Source organism: Choristoneura fumiferana, chromosome Z (genome assembly GCF_025370935.1).
Source record: "Choristoneura fumiferana chromosome Z, NRCan_CFum_1, whole genome shotgun sequence".
In the NCBI taxonomy this organism is placed as follows: domain Eukaryota; kingdom Metazoa; phylum Arthropoda; class Insecta; order Lepidoptera; family Tortricidae; genus Choristoneura; species Choristoneura fumiferana.
The window spans coordinates 20871031-20890716 of NC_133472.1; the positions used below are offsets into that span (position 1 = coordinate 20871031).

At 35.6% G+C, this 19686-nt stretch overlaps 1 protein-coding gene across 6 annotated transcripts in view; it reads right to left on the reverse strand.

The window, feature by feature from the left end:
• The window catches only part of subdued (anoctamin 1), a 55112-nt gene that overhangs the window by 31127 nt on the left and 4299 nt on the right, over positions 1 to 19686 (reverse strand). For 2 of the 6 annotated variants that reach the window (XM_074092563.1, XM_074092575.1), the window contains exons 2-9: positions 17099 to 17196; positions 12997 to 13113; positions 11586 to 11802; positions 10536 to 10601; positions 9541 to 9609; positions 3690 to 3850; positions 3437 to 3605; positions 2879 to 2999 (exon numbers count right to left, since the gene is read on the reverse strand). In XM_074092563.1, coding sequence (XP_073948664.1) covers positions 2879 to 2999; positions 3437 to 3605; positions 3690 to 3850; positions 9541 to 9609; positions 10536 to 10601; positions 11586 to 11802; positions 12997 to 13113; positions 17099 to 17196 — 1018 coding nt within the window. Of the gene's footprint in view, positions 1 to 2878; positions 3000 to 3436; positions 3606 to 3689; positions 3851 to 9540; positions 9610 to 10535; positions 10602 to 11585; positions 11803 to 12996; positions 13114 to 17098; positions 17197 to 17430; positions 17554 to 18082; positions 18237 to 19686 lie in introns of those variants that run through there. The other 4 variants (XM_074092586.1, XM_074092595.1, XM_074092569.1 and 1 more) reach the window with 4 other exon arrangements.

Here is a 19686-nt window from a genome sequence, read left to right on the forward strand (position 1 = left end):
TTTATTTTCCGATGCCTGAAATGTCAACTATTGTATTTCATAGTAAATAACTAAAAAAGCAACACAAAATTTCAAGTTAAATCAGCGAACACCGCTTGAAAAGCCCCAAAAAAGTAGTCACTTTTATGGGTGGGTGCCCGGACTTGACACCTTGCGATTTTTATCTATGGGGTCATATATATAGTACAATATAAAAGTTTAGTCTACAAGACGCCCATAAACAATAGATGAACTCAGTCAAAGGATCACAAACGCAGCTGATCAGATCAGATTAAAATCCCGAATCACAAAAACCGAAGTAAGGAGAAGATTGCGTGCCTACATAAGAAATCGCGGAGCTCACTTCGAACAAGATTTATAAATTTTAAATTTAGTATTGTATTTTTTAGATTCCGGGTCAAAAGTCGATTATACAGTTCGACATAACATCTATAATATAAAAGTGAACCGCCAGAACGGGACAAAAAAATGACACAGAGCAGGATGGCGCTCTACAACACCATTTTGACACGTTTCTCCCAAACAACGCATTATTTCTCTGGAATTATTTTAAAGCAATTCGATTCTTTGACCTTGGGAATCGCGAAAAACTTGAGAAAATGTGATATTGGGTGTGTACATTTTATATATTAAGCAAAATAAAATCACAAGTTCGAATTTCGAGCCAAAAACGAGCGATCTATTATCTATGCCAGTGTTGCCATTTGGTTGCCATTCAGGGAAAAAGAAATCTATTCATTACCCTGCATTACAGTCTGTAAAGCTCCCCATTCATAGCCGCGCGCCAGCAGGGCTACTACGAAACTCGAAACTCGAAATTCGTGTCATGCAGTCCCTCTAACACTTATACTATTTAATACGAGAGCGAGAGGGACGGTACAATACGAACTTCAAGTTTCGAGTTTCGTAGTAGCCTTGCGGATTACGTACTTTGCTGCGATGCCGACGCTTCTGCAGAACAGACGCCCATCGGCGTCAGCGGCATCCAGGAAAAGCTAAATTAGACGCCCGTCGGCGTTTTCGGCACTCCAGTTGCAGATTTGTAGATATGCATAAGAAACAGTGTTCGTAAACCTTTTGTGATTTTTTATTATCACTGTTTTTGTACAGAAGTAATGAATAATGTATTTTGTCGGAAAAGTTCGTATTTAAAGCCTGACCAGAAATATATGACTATTTCATTGGAACTAATTTCTTACACTGGCAATAATTTTAATGATTCTCAGTGTCACTGTGGCGGTTTCTTTGAACAATAACAAAAAAATGCCCAAAACGATTCGTAGTCAACAACGGATCATTGTAAATAATGTTTATAATAAACTACTGGAAAAAAACACTTGGGGAATAAAACTGTTTCGCTACAAAAACTTTTCAAATTAACATCGGAGCTAACAGGTAAACGTTGTAGACAAGTCAAGATGTCATTGTAGTCTGGTAAAAATAAGCAGTAATTATAGTTATTAATAAACTTTCTGGGTGTATCGGAGTCATCGATTACGCGAATTATAAAAGAAGGTCGTTTCTCCTCAGATTTTAGGTCGCCAAAGAAAAAAGAAAGCATTGTTCCGACTATACTGAACTATAAGAACAATAGCGCCCTCTTGACAGTAGTCATATTTTTGGTTTACCTTTAGGTATCTTGATACGATGAAAAAACATTATTCACTAGATCTATAAGCAGGTAACTGACTATCCTACTAATCCTACTTATCCTACTTATCCATACTAATATTATAAATGCGAAAGTGTGTGTTTGTGTGTATGTTTGTCCGTCTTTCACGCCGTAACAGAGCATTGGCATAGAGATAGTTTATGGGCCCGAGAGTTACATAGGATACTTTTTATCCCGGGAAAATGCACAGTTCCCGAGGGAACAGCGCGCGATAACCGAATACCACGCGGGCGGAGCCGCGGGCAATAGCTAGTTATTATATAACTATTAACAATTAATAAGCCATACACTTTGAAAAATAAACAAGAAGTTAACTTTTTAATTTTGACTTTGATTTCTAGTGTATTCATTGTGCTCCTATGAGATGTTCTCACGAGTTTTAAGAAACATGTCATTACTTTAAAAAACTGTTTATTTTTTAAACAATGTTACACTACGATTATTTCCACTTTAACACTCGGGATGTCTCTGTTTAAATCGTAAAGGTAACAAATTACGACAAATTAGATACGATTTGTTTTGTTTTTACTATCAAGCTTTTTACCTTGTCTACTCGTATTATACAGAGTCGGATTAGACGTTGTCGCGGCCATGACCAAATCTTGATTCCAATAATTGTATTATTGCCGAGTATCAAAGTCGAGATAATCGTACTGTAAGTCTCATTCATTAGAAAGCTAATTAATCAAAAAGTTTTTTTCAGTAATTTGTACGTTGGGTGTTGCTTGTAAAGAAGTGACTACTTTTTGGGCCTTTTTCAAGCGGTTTTGCTGATTATCATGAAATTTTGAGTTGTTTTTTTTAGTTATTTACCACGAAATATTTTTTTTAAATATCAGGCATCGGAAAAAAGAATAATGATATCTTCTCATTTTGTTTTTTTTTCAATTTTTTTCTCCACCTGAATCAATATCTCGTCAATATCTCGGAAAAAAATAATTTTCGGACAGGGTACCTCATGACATTTTTTGCTGCAGATAAGTGTACTACACGCCCTTAAAAGGAATGTATTCAATAACCAATCATCCTGTATTACTTTGTTAACATCCAGACGCCCTCAGAACAGACAATCAGCTGGGCACAGGAGTCAGAGCACAAAGCATCTATTACTGTCATACGCGCAAAAGCTTTAAAAAGGGTTCAATGTCAGTTAAAAAACTATCCGAAGTAGATCAATAAAGTGCATAATTTTAAATCACCACCGACCTATTTTAACGCCAAAATAGTCCTTTACGTAATCTAGAGGTTGGTATTTGAGGCATTTTGAGACGGCTGCCCACTCCGTATACAGCAGATGCCGCATCGAGCCTGGGGTTTTGATATCACCCTGTAAAACGTAATAGAAACTCAAGATTATGCCTAAAGTAAAATGATTATGACAAAATTTCCGAAACGGTACATTAGACATACAAGGCATGTAGCCGCGATTGTGTTCACGAAACAACAATAAGTGTACCCTGGGTATACCTGCTTGTTGACTTGCAAAATCCCAAAAAAAAAATTAATTAGGTATTCGTTGCTCAATAACTGGTTAACGAACTCCGCGTATCAGCATGGTAAATGGTTCTAAAATCATTTATATGGTACCCCACAAACTCCGAAAAGTAAAGCTTGATTCAATAAATTGGTAACATACCTACATACCTATTGAAGTCAGCTCCTACATCGCTTTTGTTGTGAATAAAGAGCAGAGATGTTCTTGGTCAAAATCGTCAGTTCGAGCCTGTTTACTCGTAAAATCTAGATTTAGCAAGATCAACTTACGTCGTGTAGTGGATATGCTGCGCTGTAAATGCCGTTGGATATGAGCCTCGCGATGCCGAACGCAAATTCGTCGTGCGGCGCATTCGAGAACTTCTTGCGGTCCAAGATGAACTGAACGATGCGCGAGCGGATCGACGGCGTCCAGAAGCACTCCGCCGAAGTGTCAAACCTGCCGTCATAACCAACATGTAGACAAATCTTTCCATTTGGAATATCCTACCTTTAAAACATTTTTACGTGGTTGAATACTTACAAATATTCCTTGTCCTTAGAATATATAGCGGTGAGCCGATGTTTTCGCTCCGGGAACTTAGCGGGATCTAACCGAATCTTCGACATAATGCGATCCCAACCGGCTTCCATTTTGTCAACGAAACTATTGGTTCCCTCAGCCAGATCTTTTATAGCTGAAAACTGGTTATTACATAATAAATATTAGTAAACGTTGTTCCCATCGTTTGGACGTTCCCTTCTAGTGCCACCGGTAAAAAGCTGCAAATGGTGTTTACCTAAAGCATAAAAATTTAAACGATTGATCTTAAGGCCATAAGAATCAATTTGACCCGCAGCACGAAAAAAAGAAGAGGAGTTATGATGTGATGTTTTTCTGTGTATGGGAAAAAAAATTTTTTTTTGTTCTGAAACCTATCTTGTGTTCTAAAAATATATCACATAATTATATTTCAGTCAGTTGTTTTAAAATAAAATAAAATCATTTTCAAAACATATGTATCAAGTTTGGGCTCCTCCAGATATACGGTTGAATCATTATTTGAAAAATATACCTAAAATGATATGTAATAGCTTCATATCCAACCCCAAGAAAACAATTTTGAAAAAAAAAATTATTTACATCATTTATAAATGAAATATGATTGAAAACTCCTCTCGCATTAGTATTTATCATCCTGTGTCTAAAATTGAACTTTTTATACATGTTTTAACTAATTGTGATTTTATCACATTTTGTGATATTATAAAATAATAAAAAAATACTAAAAGTAAATATTTTAAAAATTGCTTTCTTGGGGTTGGATATGAGGCTGTTAGTAATATAACCTATAACTATAAAGCCTATAACATATCATTTTAGGTATATTTTACAAATAATGATCCAACCGTATCATTTCTGGAGGAGCCCAAACTTGGTATGTTTTGAAAATAATTTTTATTTTAATTTAAAACAAGTGTCTGAAATATAATAATGTGATATATTTTTAGAATTGGCTTAATAAGCCCTTTCACTAGATACCACACACGATAGGTTTCAGACCAATTTTTTTTTACCCATATAAAAAAAAAGATGACGTCATACCCCTTTCCTTTTTTTTTTTTTTTCGTGCTGCGGGTCAAATTGATTCGTATTGCCTAAAGATCAATCGTTCCGATTTTCATGCTTTTAACACCTTTGCAGCGTTTTACTGAATTTCGGGGTGTACCGCTAGCACTATTCTACCTATGCGTTGTCGTGCTACTAGTATGAAAAGAGATGAAGGTAAGTACGTGAAGAGCCTTTAGCCTCAATTTTAAACTCCGTGGATTTCTGTCAATTGTCATAATTAGAAGTTTAAACGATGTCATTTTTTTCTGTTGTTTGGCAGACTGATCTTTCATGTATGTAGTTGTAGAACAAAATATATAAAATAATGAGAAGCAACCATATTTCATTATTTAACAGGTCCCCTGTCCCATGAGGCACATGTGCCTCATGGCCAGTGATGTAAATAGTGCAGTTGTTCTTTCGATAAATAATAAAAATTATTACGTATTTATTATTATATTACTTTTATTCTTGAACCACTTTTGAATAACCAATGAAAATTACCATGGGGATAAATTACATTGGGGATATTAGGTACATTACTTTAGCATTACTATGAGGACGTGTCAAAAGAACGCTGCAAATTGCTTCGGGACAGGACAGGAAACCTAGTGACCAAATGTAATGGCACAAAATTCAATCAAATTTTTAAAATAAGTACCTACGTATAGCTACGTCGATAATTTGGTATTTCCATAGTATGTTTTAATTAATAATCTGTACGTTAAAATGACTATAATTCAGTATTTAAATAACAATATTCATGTTCTGAATTTATTTTTCTACGATTCTATCACCACAAAGGCCATAGTCGGGTTTCCATAGTAAGTCGGCCCTTACATCATATGGGCTTGGATTTCTTTTTGTGAGTTTAATACATCAGTGAGTATCTCTTATAGCGAAGAATATTTATGCTGAGTATGAACATCCTACTTGTGACAGTTTTTTGACATGCATATGTATTTTTAAGAGTCTTTTAATGTATTTTTTTTTCATAATGTATTCAAGCGATTTGCTTCAAATTTTAAAATAATGTTCTTTGTATAGATTTGCATCGCCACCCAAAAACGAATATTAATTATCATATAAAAAGAGACCAAATAAAAAAAGTTTTTTTTTTACTGTGATTGTGAAGAAGTGACACCTCTAGATTTTTCTCAGAATAGACCATATATTGGCCTACTACTTGCCTAAATATCAAAATTTTGCAGGCGGTACTTCCTATCAAAAATGTGATATAAGGGCCGACTTACTATGGAAACCCGACTATAGCCTTTAAGGAATGTATTTTAGCCTGGCAAAACCAAGAAATGCGATCATTCCACGGAATACAAAAATTGAGGTTTAGATGCATGCTTTCATTGCATTCAGCAAACCACTTCACCACGTTAAAATTATTTAGCTTAATGATTAAATATAGAATTAACTTGAGTAGGTGTAAAAATATACATTTTCTGTACCTTAGAACTATTGTTTGCCACATCAAGATACAATAATGCATACGACGCGCGATTACGAAAACATTAACAAAATGGTGATTAAACAGTAGGCAGATATCGCTGATATAGCAGATATTGCAGATAAAGTGACAATTGAATGGTTCTCTTATTATTTTTTTAAACAGATCTAGATCCATCAATAAGTAATACTCATGTCACGAGCAAAGGTTGCCTGACTTAAGCATACAATCCAGTATTACTGACTATCATCCATATCAAAACCATATCCATACTAATATTATAAATGCTAAAGTGTGTGTGTTTGTATGTTTGTCCGTCGTTCACGTCGAAACGGAGCGATTAATCGACGTGATGTCTGGCATAGAGATAGTTTATGGGTCCGAGAGTGACATAGGCTACTTTTTATCCCGTAAAAATGCACAGTTCCCGAGAGAACAGCGCGCGATAACCGAACTCCAAGCAGGCGAAGCCGAGGGCAAAAGCTATTTAATTATAAAACTTACTGGAATATACATACCATAAATATTTTTAAACGAAAGGATAATTCGAAGATACGATAAATAGGCATTCTAATTTCAATAAATACATCACGTAAAACATACATACAAGCTCGCTGGCCTCCTAACTCAGTTAATCGCGACTGTGACATTTCATTAAAAGTAATGAGTTCCAATAGGTTAATTGGTTTTGATTCGGAATTTTAATTATTACATTCTGAATAATAGTAGTTTTGTCTCTGATTGCCTGCTTGCTAGGTTTTGTAATGAACTGTGATGCTTTTAGAGTTCCTATTAAAATGCATTTCTTGAACACAAATTCTGCTGCCAACTTTAAGAATAATATTCATAACCATCATCATTTACTTTATATCAATGTGGTACCTACTGCAACACTGGCTATGGTCTGTCCCAGAATTCGAGATACTAAATTGACGTTTCATGTGTTACCTGTTTTTTGCGTCTCATAAATAGTGATGTGCCGCAACCGGTTATTACCGAAAGGTTTCTTAGGTACCTATGTATGTATGTCGTAAAATATTAAGATATGAACGGATCCGTGATGTACTAAAATGTAGGGCACTTAGGACATTCTAGAAAAGGTAAAATAGGTCTAATAAAAATGCGACCGTTTTCGAGATATTTCGACTTTTTATAGATGTTGATGTTTAAGTTTCAATTTCATTCTAAGTAAGTTTTACATTAACTAAATAATATGAGAATAATGAATATTTGATTTATTATTCTATGATATGAATATCTAAATAAAAACACGAGAAAACGCACTGATCACATCCGATGACAATACGAGTAAAGTAACGAAATAAAGTAATGAATACGAAAAACATGAGCAATGACGTTGTGTGATATCTGAGGGCCTACTCCGGAGTTCTAAAATCAAAGTTCGTACCGTAACGTCCCTCTCACTTACGTATTAAATTAAATAGTAGTGTCAGAAGGACGGAACGACACGAACTTCGATTTTCGAATTTCGTAGTAGCCCTGCTGGCCCTGACTACGAAATGCAAAACTCGAACTTCGTATGTTGCCGTCCCGCTGACGCTTATCTCATTCAATACGCGAGTGAAAGGGACGGTGCCATACGAACTTCGTTTTTCTAGTTTTGTAGTAGCCCCTCTGTATTATTTTTTACGTTGGCACTAAGTGATGAACACTGTATTTTTACCTGTGCTTAGATTTCATCACTTTATCGTATGATAAAGTAAAATGGAAAGTTGAATATTGAATGCATTAATGTTATTTTTGCTATCGTAAAATAAACATTTTATCGGTTATTTACGAAACCGAAATCACGGAGCAGCACTGTTCCTTTTATGCTGGCCACATTATTTTTACGTTTGACATTTCAGACTGTCATTTTAGTATCTCAAATTCTGGGACAGACCATAGATGCCAGAAACTTGGTTTCGTCGATAGTAATGCTACGATTTTTGGATTATACCCATTTATATCTCATCCTTAGGGCCATTTCACCACTCATTGATAAATTTTATGTGAAATATATATGTGATGGCGTCTCTGTTTTGTCCGAATAAATAGACACAGCATCACATAATTTCTGTCGCATAAAATGTATTAATAAGTGGTGAAACACGCCCCTATTCTTTTTCATGAGCAATTCTTGTACATATATTTATTTCGAGGATCGCGGAAACTGATCTAATATTTTCGATGAAATTTAATGTGGGTTTTTTTGGAGGGCGAACAATACATATAGCTGGGTCTTAGTCATATATATCTCTGGGAAAGTGCAAATGGTCGAAGTTAGGCTGAAAGGTCGGTCGGCCATGTGCTTCAGATTAAAAGAAGTGCTTAACAACTTGCTCCTCCGCCATCTACCTCTACAATCACATATGTAGAAATATAAACATTGATTCCTATTATATTATTAAAATCTTAGTTCAGGTAAGTTAGCATTGTGTCAAACCAAAAGAGGGGTAGTATTTAAATAGCAGAGCTTGGATAGCGCTATATTTCAAAACTGTTTCATCTTAAATAGGTACCTACCTAAAAAGATTCATTTCAATTTCGTGCGATCTGAAAATTTTGCAAAAGAACCTAAATAGTTTTAGACTAATTAAAAAGTTCTAACCCCTTTTTTTGTGTGTTCACCCGCCCCAATTACACGCCTGCGGTTTGAAATATTTAATTTAGGTAACCGATTTAATATTATTTGTTGATTCAATTTAGGTGAGATATCTTCTATAATACACAATAACAAATATTATTTATTAGGTGACCAAAAATTCATTTCTTAGGTGATCGATAAAATAATACCCTTTGTTTTTATTTGAAAAAAAAATGAACTGCGTACTCTTAGATACGTTTTAAAAACCGTACAGTACTTTCGATGAACATCTAATTTCTAATATTATATTATAGATTATAGGTACTTACTTATTAGATATTATATTATCATTTATTGAATAAATAAAATATTTGTATTTGTATAAAAAAATAGTTACTGAAAAATTATACGGTTTAAGACTGTTTTTTTATTAGGTTCATGTATTAATAGCTGCGTCATTTCAGTGTTAGTTATTAAATGTAAATACCACCCTTCCACAAAAAAACTTGAGCTTTGTGCATTAATTATTATACAACAAACCAATATTTTTTAAGTTAAGCTAAAAGGATAAAAGTTGTTATTTATCATCGTAATGCGGGTTAGAGGTTTAGTATTATAATCACCATATTTAAGAACTTAAAGGTCATAATAAGCTCCATTAATAAGCCACGACAAGCGCCGCGTTTTTGTTAACAAGCCGGCATTGCACACACACGTAGCATACGACATCTGCATACCTTAGACATATACATTGCAGCATTCAGTATCGCATTCGTCCTCCCACCTTTTCTTATCTTACTGCATTCCTACGGACGTACAGTATATATTTTAAGTAATGAGTTTTATTCAGTGGCGTAACCAAAATTATTAAATCCAGGCACAAATACCAAAAATCATACGATGGCGATACAAAGAATTATGAATGGATAGTTTACTAAATTGGTCCAATGGCAATGATAGAAAAATGTCGTGCACAGGTTACCAACATTTCTACGCTTCTAAATATTTCTTAAGGACTCGTAGGTACGTACTAATTATAAAACTATTTTAAATGACAAATATTTTAAACGAAATAAAAGCAAAAAAGTAAAAAAACCGCTAATTGGAAAAAGTGTGTACATTATTTAAAACTTGAGTGGCACCACTGTATTTCAAAAGCGATAAAATATTCTCATTTTAATTATTACGATAAATTTTATCGCATGTTATATCTTGGTATAATCAAGCGTAATATATTAAATTATACACCAAAAGTTCCATTGTCGTGTGGTTAATACAACTATTAATATAATTTGCATGTAGCATCATCATTACGCATAATTAAATGACTAATTACTACGACGACATGAACACCATTTCTAGGTGTTACAAAAATACCCCTTGTTGAAAATTACCTCCTTGACAGAATGAAAACCTTAATGTGACACAGTGACTTTAACAAAAATAATAATAGAATTTACACTTTAGTACAACTTTACGACACAGAAAGAATTTTTACATACTTATCTCCTAACCTCATGTCCCAAAAGTGGCAGTTAACAAGAAACAGAAAAAACTCAGTACCTTCTATAAAAATACCTAGTCAATGCCATTTCAGGAGGACTGATATATCATCCTGCTAGAGTTGACCTTTTTTGGGTATTTTTGCAACACGTTGTACGAGTATAGCTAAGCAAAAGCTTGTTTCTAAAGTTTAAAGCCTGGGAATAAGAATTTGTTTAATTATATGTACCTTCATCGGCATTCTTAGTTTTAATATGTCGCTGTAGTCCTTCAAAACCGACAATGGGGCATGAACCTGCAGCAATACAAAGTAGTACATTGTTATTAAAGTGGATTCTTGACATAAAAAGCACTAACAGAAGTTTTGGAATACATTTCCTGCGAGCAACGCATATCATGCGTTTTTTTATGAGTTTTCGTGACTTCCGCTTAGTGTAGCTGCAGCGATACAAGCATTCGGGCATATTGGCATCAGCTTCAAGCTATCAGCATCATCATCTAGCTGACTTTGTTTTTTTTTATAAAATAGGCTTGCGTTTGTTAGCCGGCAGCGTATGCATTTCAATATTTGTAATGTTAACAGAAATAACAGAATAGGGGAATTCTGAGACTTAGCAATCTAAGTCCCAGAAATCCCCTATTTCGCCAGGCCTCTTCAAATGTATTCAAGTACCTACGGCAGTATCTCATCATTCCCCTTTCCTCAACATTTGGTTGACATTTCGGTTATCTTTCACTGTGAAAAACTAGTTTGCATAGAAAATCATAATACCTACCATAAAAAATACGATTAAGAAATGAAATAGCAAGGATTCAAGTAGATAAAGTATTGCACAGGCGGTTTAAAATAATGCGTGCATGTATATGTCCACCGATTTAGATGGCTTTATCTTGTTTGACATTCTCATGAATTTTTTAGTTTACTATACTTTTATTACTATTGAATAAAATTGGCATCCTAATAAATTCTTCTCTGAATTATAACTGACATGTATACATTTGTGATTATTATCATTATTATGATATTAATTCTTAATATTATATTCTTGATTATATAGGTCTAAATATATGAATGATGTCAACTACTTAGAATCTTTTGATACAAACTAGGGAGTCCTTATTCTTAGCATGTGACGCAGTTATCAAAAAATAATATTTGCATGACTTATACAGTCTAAATGTATAAAACAAAAAAATCCTATAACATCATATACCTAACTATACTGTACTACATTTACCGCAAATAAATTTCATTTCATTTCAAGTATAACTAACTCACTTTAATGAAGTGTAATCCATGAAGATTTTCTGGAGCTTCCCTCTCTAGCTGTAGCCCCTCCTTTTCGAGGTTCTCCTCGAAAATACGCCTCTGCGTGTGTGCTTCAGGCTTGTTGGCATCATCTTTAGCCGCCTCCCATACCAGCACAAAGTCAACTGTTCGGACGCCATCGTTGAAGGTCAATGATCGGTTGCTCAGTATTCCACCCATGAGAATCCTGAATTAAATAAGAGTCAAATCATTCATTTTAATACATGTAGTATTCGAGAAGATGAATAACACGTACACCTCAGACTACGCAAAAAGTTTTCATATTAGCGGAGGGTAGCAAGTGGTAAGTATATTCGAATTCAATGGGATTAAGCAATCTGGTAAACAAATGTGGTGACTGACATTGATTGACTGACGACTGGCTGAATGACTAACTGACGTTGGCTCTAGTGATGTGAATGCTCTTTAAGATACTTCCATCAGCAATAAATAATTATTTTGATTTTTTCATATTTCATTATTTAAGTATTTACTATTTGTATGTTTATAGTTACGAGTATGATGATCAAATAGTAGCGAAATTAAAATACAAGTTTATTTATATATAACCGCCTTATTTTTTTAAATAAAAGCTTCTGTCCAATGGGGCAAAGAGTCAGAATGGCTGGACGGATTTGGATTATATTTGGTAAGTATGTAGATAGCTGGACATTTGGAATAACACATATGAGAGTAGACACAGGGAAGTGATTACAAATGATTTTTTGGTCCAAAAATGGACTCCACACAATAAAATTCCCCAATTTGCAGAGCCAGCCATAATTATCGGTAGGTAAGGTTGGTTCAATCAAATAATTAATTTTGTAGGTACAGCACTAAATTTCCAGAGACTAGATAGACATTGGTGAGGAAAAAATTATCATGTAAATTTGACAAATATAACGGATTTTCGGGTTCCAATTAATTCTATAAAATAAACATATTAACACAATTATTTAATGATACAATGATTGTTAAAAACAGTGGTGGATTCATTGAGATGTGAATATGATCGGGATTGGCGTTGAAATGTAAGTAACTACAGAGTAATCGTGAAAAATTGCTTTGTTTACACGATTGTTTAATTCCATTGAGTTCTATTTTAGGTCAAATACAAATTACATAGGTATAGATGCATTTGTTTTGATCAAAGTCAAATTATCAAGTACGTGCAATATCAAAAAAAATATATGAAAACCTTAAGTATACATAATCATATAGTTTGTTATATTTCTCCAAAGCAAAAATGAAACCACACAATCTAAACAATAATATTCCCCGGGAACTGACATGTTTTCGAAAACTTTACAAGGTTATTGTGAATATGAATGTAACATAGAATGATAGGTACATGAGATCCAACCCTCCGGTAGGTACTCACGAGCAATGGTTGGCAGGGGGTTTTCCATTGCCGGTGGACGCGAAATCCGGCAGCGCGGCGGGCTCGCCGCAAGCGCAGTCTTCCGCCGCGCGCGTGGACGCTTCGCTACCGTTGTCTCTGCAATCGTTACACAGATTTTTCTGCTGTTACGTGCTATCAAATTGCAGCAAGGTGTAACTAAACCTACCACATCGTCTTCCAGTTCTACTAAATTCAAATTGTGTTTAACGTTAAGTTGTATGTAATAAAATAAAATAAAAATACGTGATTTTTTAAAACAGATCATTTCACCATAATTAAGGAGGAAATAGTACCCAGATAGTTATTTTAACAGACTGAAGTTAGTCAAGCATAAATAAGAAATAAATTCAAATTAATATGAAAATATGAATATGTACCTATCTCTAAAAACAACCTATGACGGTCCAAATAAGATTCGTAGCAAACGTCGCCTTGCTATACTAGGGTGAGAAAATTAACAAAATCATATTATACCCTGCGGTATCCAGATGAACATACTAAAAGTCCTCAAGGGTGGGGATAGTGTAAAACGGCATAAAACGGAAAAAATAACCACTTTTGCTGTATGGGAGCCCACCTTAAATGTTTATTTTATTTTTATTTAATTATTTATTTTTAAAGTACATTTATACAAATAAATAGGTACCTTTTGCCGTTATTAATATCGAGCAAAAAGAATCACGTTTGTTGTATGGGAGCCCCCCTTAAACATTTATTTTGTTCTGTTTTTAGTATTTGTTGTTATAGCGGCATTCGTTCGTAGTCAGGTTCTCTAACCCCTAGGCCATCTGGTCGTCTATTTGGCCAGAAACTTAATTACCAGATAGTTTGTTTCTATCAATGAACCGACCCATCTGTTGAACTTACAATTCGAGGTGCCAATTCAATTTCAAATCAGTTTAAAATTGTATGTAGGTACTTATGGGATGAAGTGGTTTGTACCGACCGACCCTTGAGCGACCTGTCGAAGTTACAACAAAAACACAATGTATATTACCATATACATAACTTCGATGGTATCTATGGGATGAAAATTCAATTTTAAACTGATTTGAAATTGAATTGGCAGTAGGTAGTACTTATAACAAAGTTAAAAAAACCTGTCTCAGTTACGTAGGCTTTACAAGTTATCATATCAAGTAACGGAGCGGCCACACCACTGCTTAAAGTACGGAATCGCAGTGTCGTGCCGTAAGGCTGGCCGCACATACACGGTTTCCTGATAAGGTTTCCGAATACGGAATTTAGATTCGGAAACCTGAAAGCAAAGCGCACACGTTCGTTTTTTAGTATTAGGTTTTTTTTTCTGCCAGTTCTAGAGCGACGGTTCTTGAGAGAGCTCGTATAGACATGGACGATGAGTTATTGCTTTTAATTGCGCTCTTACTGGCGTTACACAACAAAAAGAAGAAGAAAGGACGTTATTGGGTACAGGGATATTTTTCGACAGTCATTATTAAATTTTCGATGTCACCCATGTTGGTCTATCACAAAAATGACGTATACGTCCACTTCGTACGATGCTCGCGCATTTCTGACTTGAAATTTCCGTTCCGGCTAGTGAAACAAAGTGTATGCAGGGACTGCGTTCGGGATGACGTCATTCGGTTTTCTCCCGTTCTTACTACCCGAACGCATGGCTGTGGCACGGAACGAACGTCGGGTTTTTTTTTTCGTTCGGAAATTTTAAGAACATGTGCGCCTTCATCTAACATTACTATGAAAAATGCGCATTCAGGTTTCCGAATCTGAATTCCGTATTCGGAAACCTTATCAGGAAACCGTGTATGTGCGGCCAGCCTAAACGTCAGGACTTTACCTACCGAACAAAACTCGTGACGTTTACGGCATGTCACTTCGATTCCGCACCGTTTGCGTATTTTAAGTAGCGATGTGGAAAGCATGCAAAAAAACGGTGCGCATACGATGCGTCACTGCGATTCCGTAACGTGCTACCGTCGCGGTTTTTTAAGCAGCGGTATGGCCGCTCCTTAATAGTAGACAAAACCTATAATATACACATTGAGCACTTCTTTAAAATTCCAGTATGGAAACAATGAAATATATTTCTTTGCCATTGTTATTTCGTTTTAAGGGCATTTTAAAAATATCCCTTGACATTATTACATACGAGTTCATAATCATTTTATCATCACACATACATCATACATAACACTACAGTAAACTTTGTGGCTTTTGTTTTAAAAGGGTGTGTTACCTAATTAGTGATGTATGTATTGGTTCAATTAAATTCCCTTTGTACCCAGTCAATAACCGAACCAATTACCAGCACACAAAATGGATATAAATTATTGGCTATAATGTTATATAATTAGTATTAACGTAATGTAAGTGTTCGAACAATATCTAGAAATAGAATATATAGACGTATTACGAACTCAAAATTAATTATCAGATTTATTCGTATGTATACCTAATCCTACTAATATTATAAATGCGAAAGTGTGAGTGAGTATGTTTGTTACAGTCAAGGGCAAAGATATAGACGAGGCGGCCAAAGTTCCAAAAATATGTATACACGGCCTTAATTTTAAGTACATAAAGTCATGTACATATTTTTGTAACTTTGGCCGTGTCGATATCTTTGCCCTTGACTGTACTCCTTCACGCTAAAACGGCTGGACGGATTTGGATGAAATTTGGTATGTAAATAGCCGGACATCTGGAATAAAACATAGGCTACTTTATATTCCGATATTCCCACGGGATAGGGATAAAATCTCGAAACAATAACCGCTAGGTTAGAGTCTTGAAATTTGATATGATTATGAAAACCACGATTTAATTTAACCGGAATTCCTACGGGAATTTTTTAAAATCCCGAAATTTCAATTCAGCTGCTGCATCTAATGATTTATGTGTGCGAAGCCGGGGGTAAACACTAGTATAATATAATTAAACATATTTTAAAAAATCACACACAAAATTAAGAAAAAAATGTAATGTGTATTGTATATGTTACAAGAAGACAGCGTTGAGCTACAACAACAAATGGAATGCAGGTCGGTTGGGTCCAGTAGTTGGGTCCATAAGTTGGAATCAAATGTTATTGACGATAGATGCTTCGATATAACAAGCTGCAATGCTCCGAATTAAACAAAACATGAACATCGAACATGATGGTAAGTTACACAAAAAGAAAGAGACAGGCGGACAATGACGTGCCACTGCACTTCCGCTAGAAGCAATAACTAGCTCCACGAATTTAGTGCACATAAGGACAAACAAAGCAGTAACACAAATTCAAAGCAAACGCAGGACCAAACAATCAATCGCAAAATGATATCACATTGATCTCTTTCCGAGGTTAAATTGAATGTGAAACATCATTAACTTCACTTATTTCATCAATATTTAATTTAAGGCTGGAACCAGTGGTACGTCCTGACCGTCAGCGCTGTCCGTCGTCGGTTGCGACAATTCATTCAGTGCTACGCTGACGGCGAAGCGAACTGCGACGCGTGTGTACAGTTCACAGGTCGGTCGCTCCGTGGATGCGTTCAGTGCTTCGCTGACAGAGCGACCGACCTATGAACTGTACACACGCGTCGCAGTTCGCCGTCAGCGTAGCACTGAATGAATTTTCGCAACCGACGGTCTGCGCTGACGGTCAGAACGTACCGTCGGTCGAGCACTGTTTCCAGCCTAATACCTACATTGAGTATAGGAAGCGTACTGTTTGCACTTGGCAAACGTTATCGATCTTTGTTTGTGTGTTTGATGTATGAATGGAGTAATATCTGGAATTAGGGAAGTGATTTTTAAAATTCTTTCACTACCAGTAAGCTATACTACCATACATATATTACTCATTAACACAGGCTATTTTTTATACCGCGTATAACCGACTAAGTCAAAATTGCTGCGCGACATAGACGAAGTTGCGGGCAGCAAAACAGTCAGGATACGATACGTATATTCAACAAAATCACGTCTGAGAAAAGTAAAATTTTCGCAGTTTTTAAGAGATCAATGTGCAATTAGCAGTGAAGCATTGACGTTAGCGTCGGCCCGAGGCAATAGGGGCGGTCGGAGCGGTCAGTGCGGGGGGGGGACTCACCGGTCAGTGTTCATGTCCTGCGACATGTTGTCGGGGTAGGTGCTGAGGACCGACATCGCCCGCAGGTCGGCCGTCTTCTGCGGCGGCTCTGTCTCCGTCTAACCCCAATAAAAATACACTCGATCAATCTTCTGCATCGTACCTTCTTGCTTCAAAACAAATACTAAAAAGTAACTTGGAATAATAAGGCTAATTTGCCAACTATTACGTGATTCCTAGGAGTAGGTACGCTTATTTTCTATTCATTTTAACGAATAATTGCTGGGTATTAATTATCATTAAAGTAATGAACATAGACTACCTAAATATAAGTGAGTATAAATTATTAATACCTAACAGTAGTGGTTGTTTTTGGTTTACTTTGGGTTTGTGATTCCCTCTTTTCAGGAATAGCAACTGCCTCTTCACCTCCGATTTCTTTTTATAAGAGAAATTGACATGATGCTGGCTCAATCGAAAGGCATACCTAGCCGAAAACAAAAAAAAAACGAATACTTAATTGCGGTAGTGTAATTATAGACTAAAATTTGAATATTGTGTTTTCGCATAAAATATACATTTTACCTTAGTTACCAGCAATCTTTGCCGGTATATTATGTTTCTTAATTGGAATAACATGAAATACATACATTTAGGTATTCCCTAAATTTAGTTATCGTAACCTGTGGCCGCACGAAATCTTAGATAACACCTTCACATGGTTTATTTATTGTGCACCACTTCAAATGGTTTATTGTGCAATAATTACATGTACGCTAAAAAACGTTCACAGCCCGATACGATTCAATAGACCTCCAAGCAAATACCTATCCCAATTCTAATTTTATTAACGTACAGCGCATAGCAGAAGAGCAAAAAAATAACCACAGACCTTGGCACCTCTATCATTTTAAGACTGAGTCATCTTTGTTTGATAAGAGATCATGCATCTCGTAACGTATCTACTACAGAACAGATACAACACATGCTTGCTTGTCTACCTACATTCTGCCTTTGTATACACCTAGAATTCAGCTTCACGTGTTTTTGCACAACCTGTTTAACACAACCACAACTAGTCCAAGAAACTAACTATTAGGATGGTGTCATAAAAGTGTCACTTTATGTTTTAGAAATGCCGTAATGGAGACGTTCTAGCCTAACACTTTAACGGTATGTAGAGTGCCAGCTATGACTAAACAACACTTATCATTATTAGCATTCTCGAGGGATTTGCATGACAAACCCATTCGTCGAAATTATTACCCACAATTACTTACTAATTAACTAGATTATATTCTGTCTTACTACTACGGCTCCGGTGGAAGAACGTTTCTTACACTACCGTCACTTATTATTTTATTAGCGTGCGCTTCAGTTGAGGCAAGCTGAGGTAAAGACGTGCAGATACGACGAATCATAATTATCACGATACAAACGGAGCATGGCAAAAGGGCTTATTCCACTTAACTAAATTTAGGATCCTAAATGATTTAGAATCCTAGTTTAGGAAAGTGTAATCGCGTTTAGCCAACTAAGGATCCTAAGAAGTACTTGACTAAACGGGATTCCTTAATTAGGATTCTATTCTAAATCATTTAAGATCCTAAATTTAGTCTAGTGTAATAAGCCCTGAAGTGTGGATTCTAACTTAAGGTGGAGCCAGACGAGCGTAATTTTTGAACTGTGAGTCCCGTATTTTGGGTCGCGTAATTTTCAACCGCACAACTCATTTTCAGCGCCGTGTGAAACAAACTGGACTTTTGTATAAACCCTACGAATAAAACCGAATGCAGCAGAAATTACGCGACTGAAAATACGCGGCTCACGTCACAACTCAAAAAATTACTCTCGTCTGGCTTCACCCTCACAACACATACATCTCTCTTACTTTAATAATATTTCTGTCGTTTAAATAATTGCATTGTTCTCTTTTAGTAATTTTATAGTATAATTGTGCAATTCCTACCTAAATACCTAGAATTTACCTTTAGGTTTTCTTTATCATTGGGATCTCTGTGGTTGTGGGCATCTGAGGACTGGAGACCTGGTGACCCGACATACAGGTTTCCCCTAGTTCGGGCACCAGTCTCCACCGCATAAGTCTACCAACTATAGTCGTTTTTCTTACTGTCTCTGTATTATACTTTGTGGTGGAGTAAATAAATACTTTTATTATATATTTTACTTTACTTTTACCCTTATACTCCGTGTTTATAAAAAAAAAAAATCTGTTTACTTTGACATACCTACTGCTTGATACACATAAAAACTACCTATGCCCTATTTCACGAAGCTACAAGATACTATTTACAAGAGGTAGTCTTTGTTTAACAGTATGTGTTGAAAAGAGACTACCGCTTATAAATTGTAACTTCGTGAAATGGGCCACAGGTAGACAAATCAGTTCTTTTTTGTTCAAACTTAGCTTTATCCCGCGACTTCGCTCCCACGGAAAAATTAAAAATTGGCTCGCTCTCTATTTTTTTTTTTCACGAAATCTGTTCTTTGTGTACTTTTATGATTCCTGTGCCCGTGTTTAGACTGCAAAATATACCTAGTGCCATTCACGAAGACGCGTGATTTTGTCAAAATTAGACATTATTGAC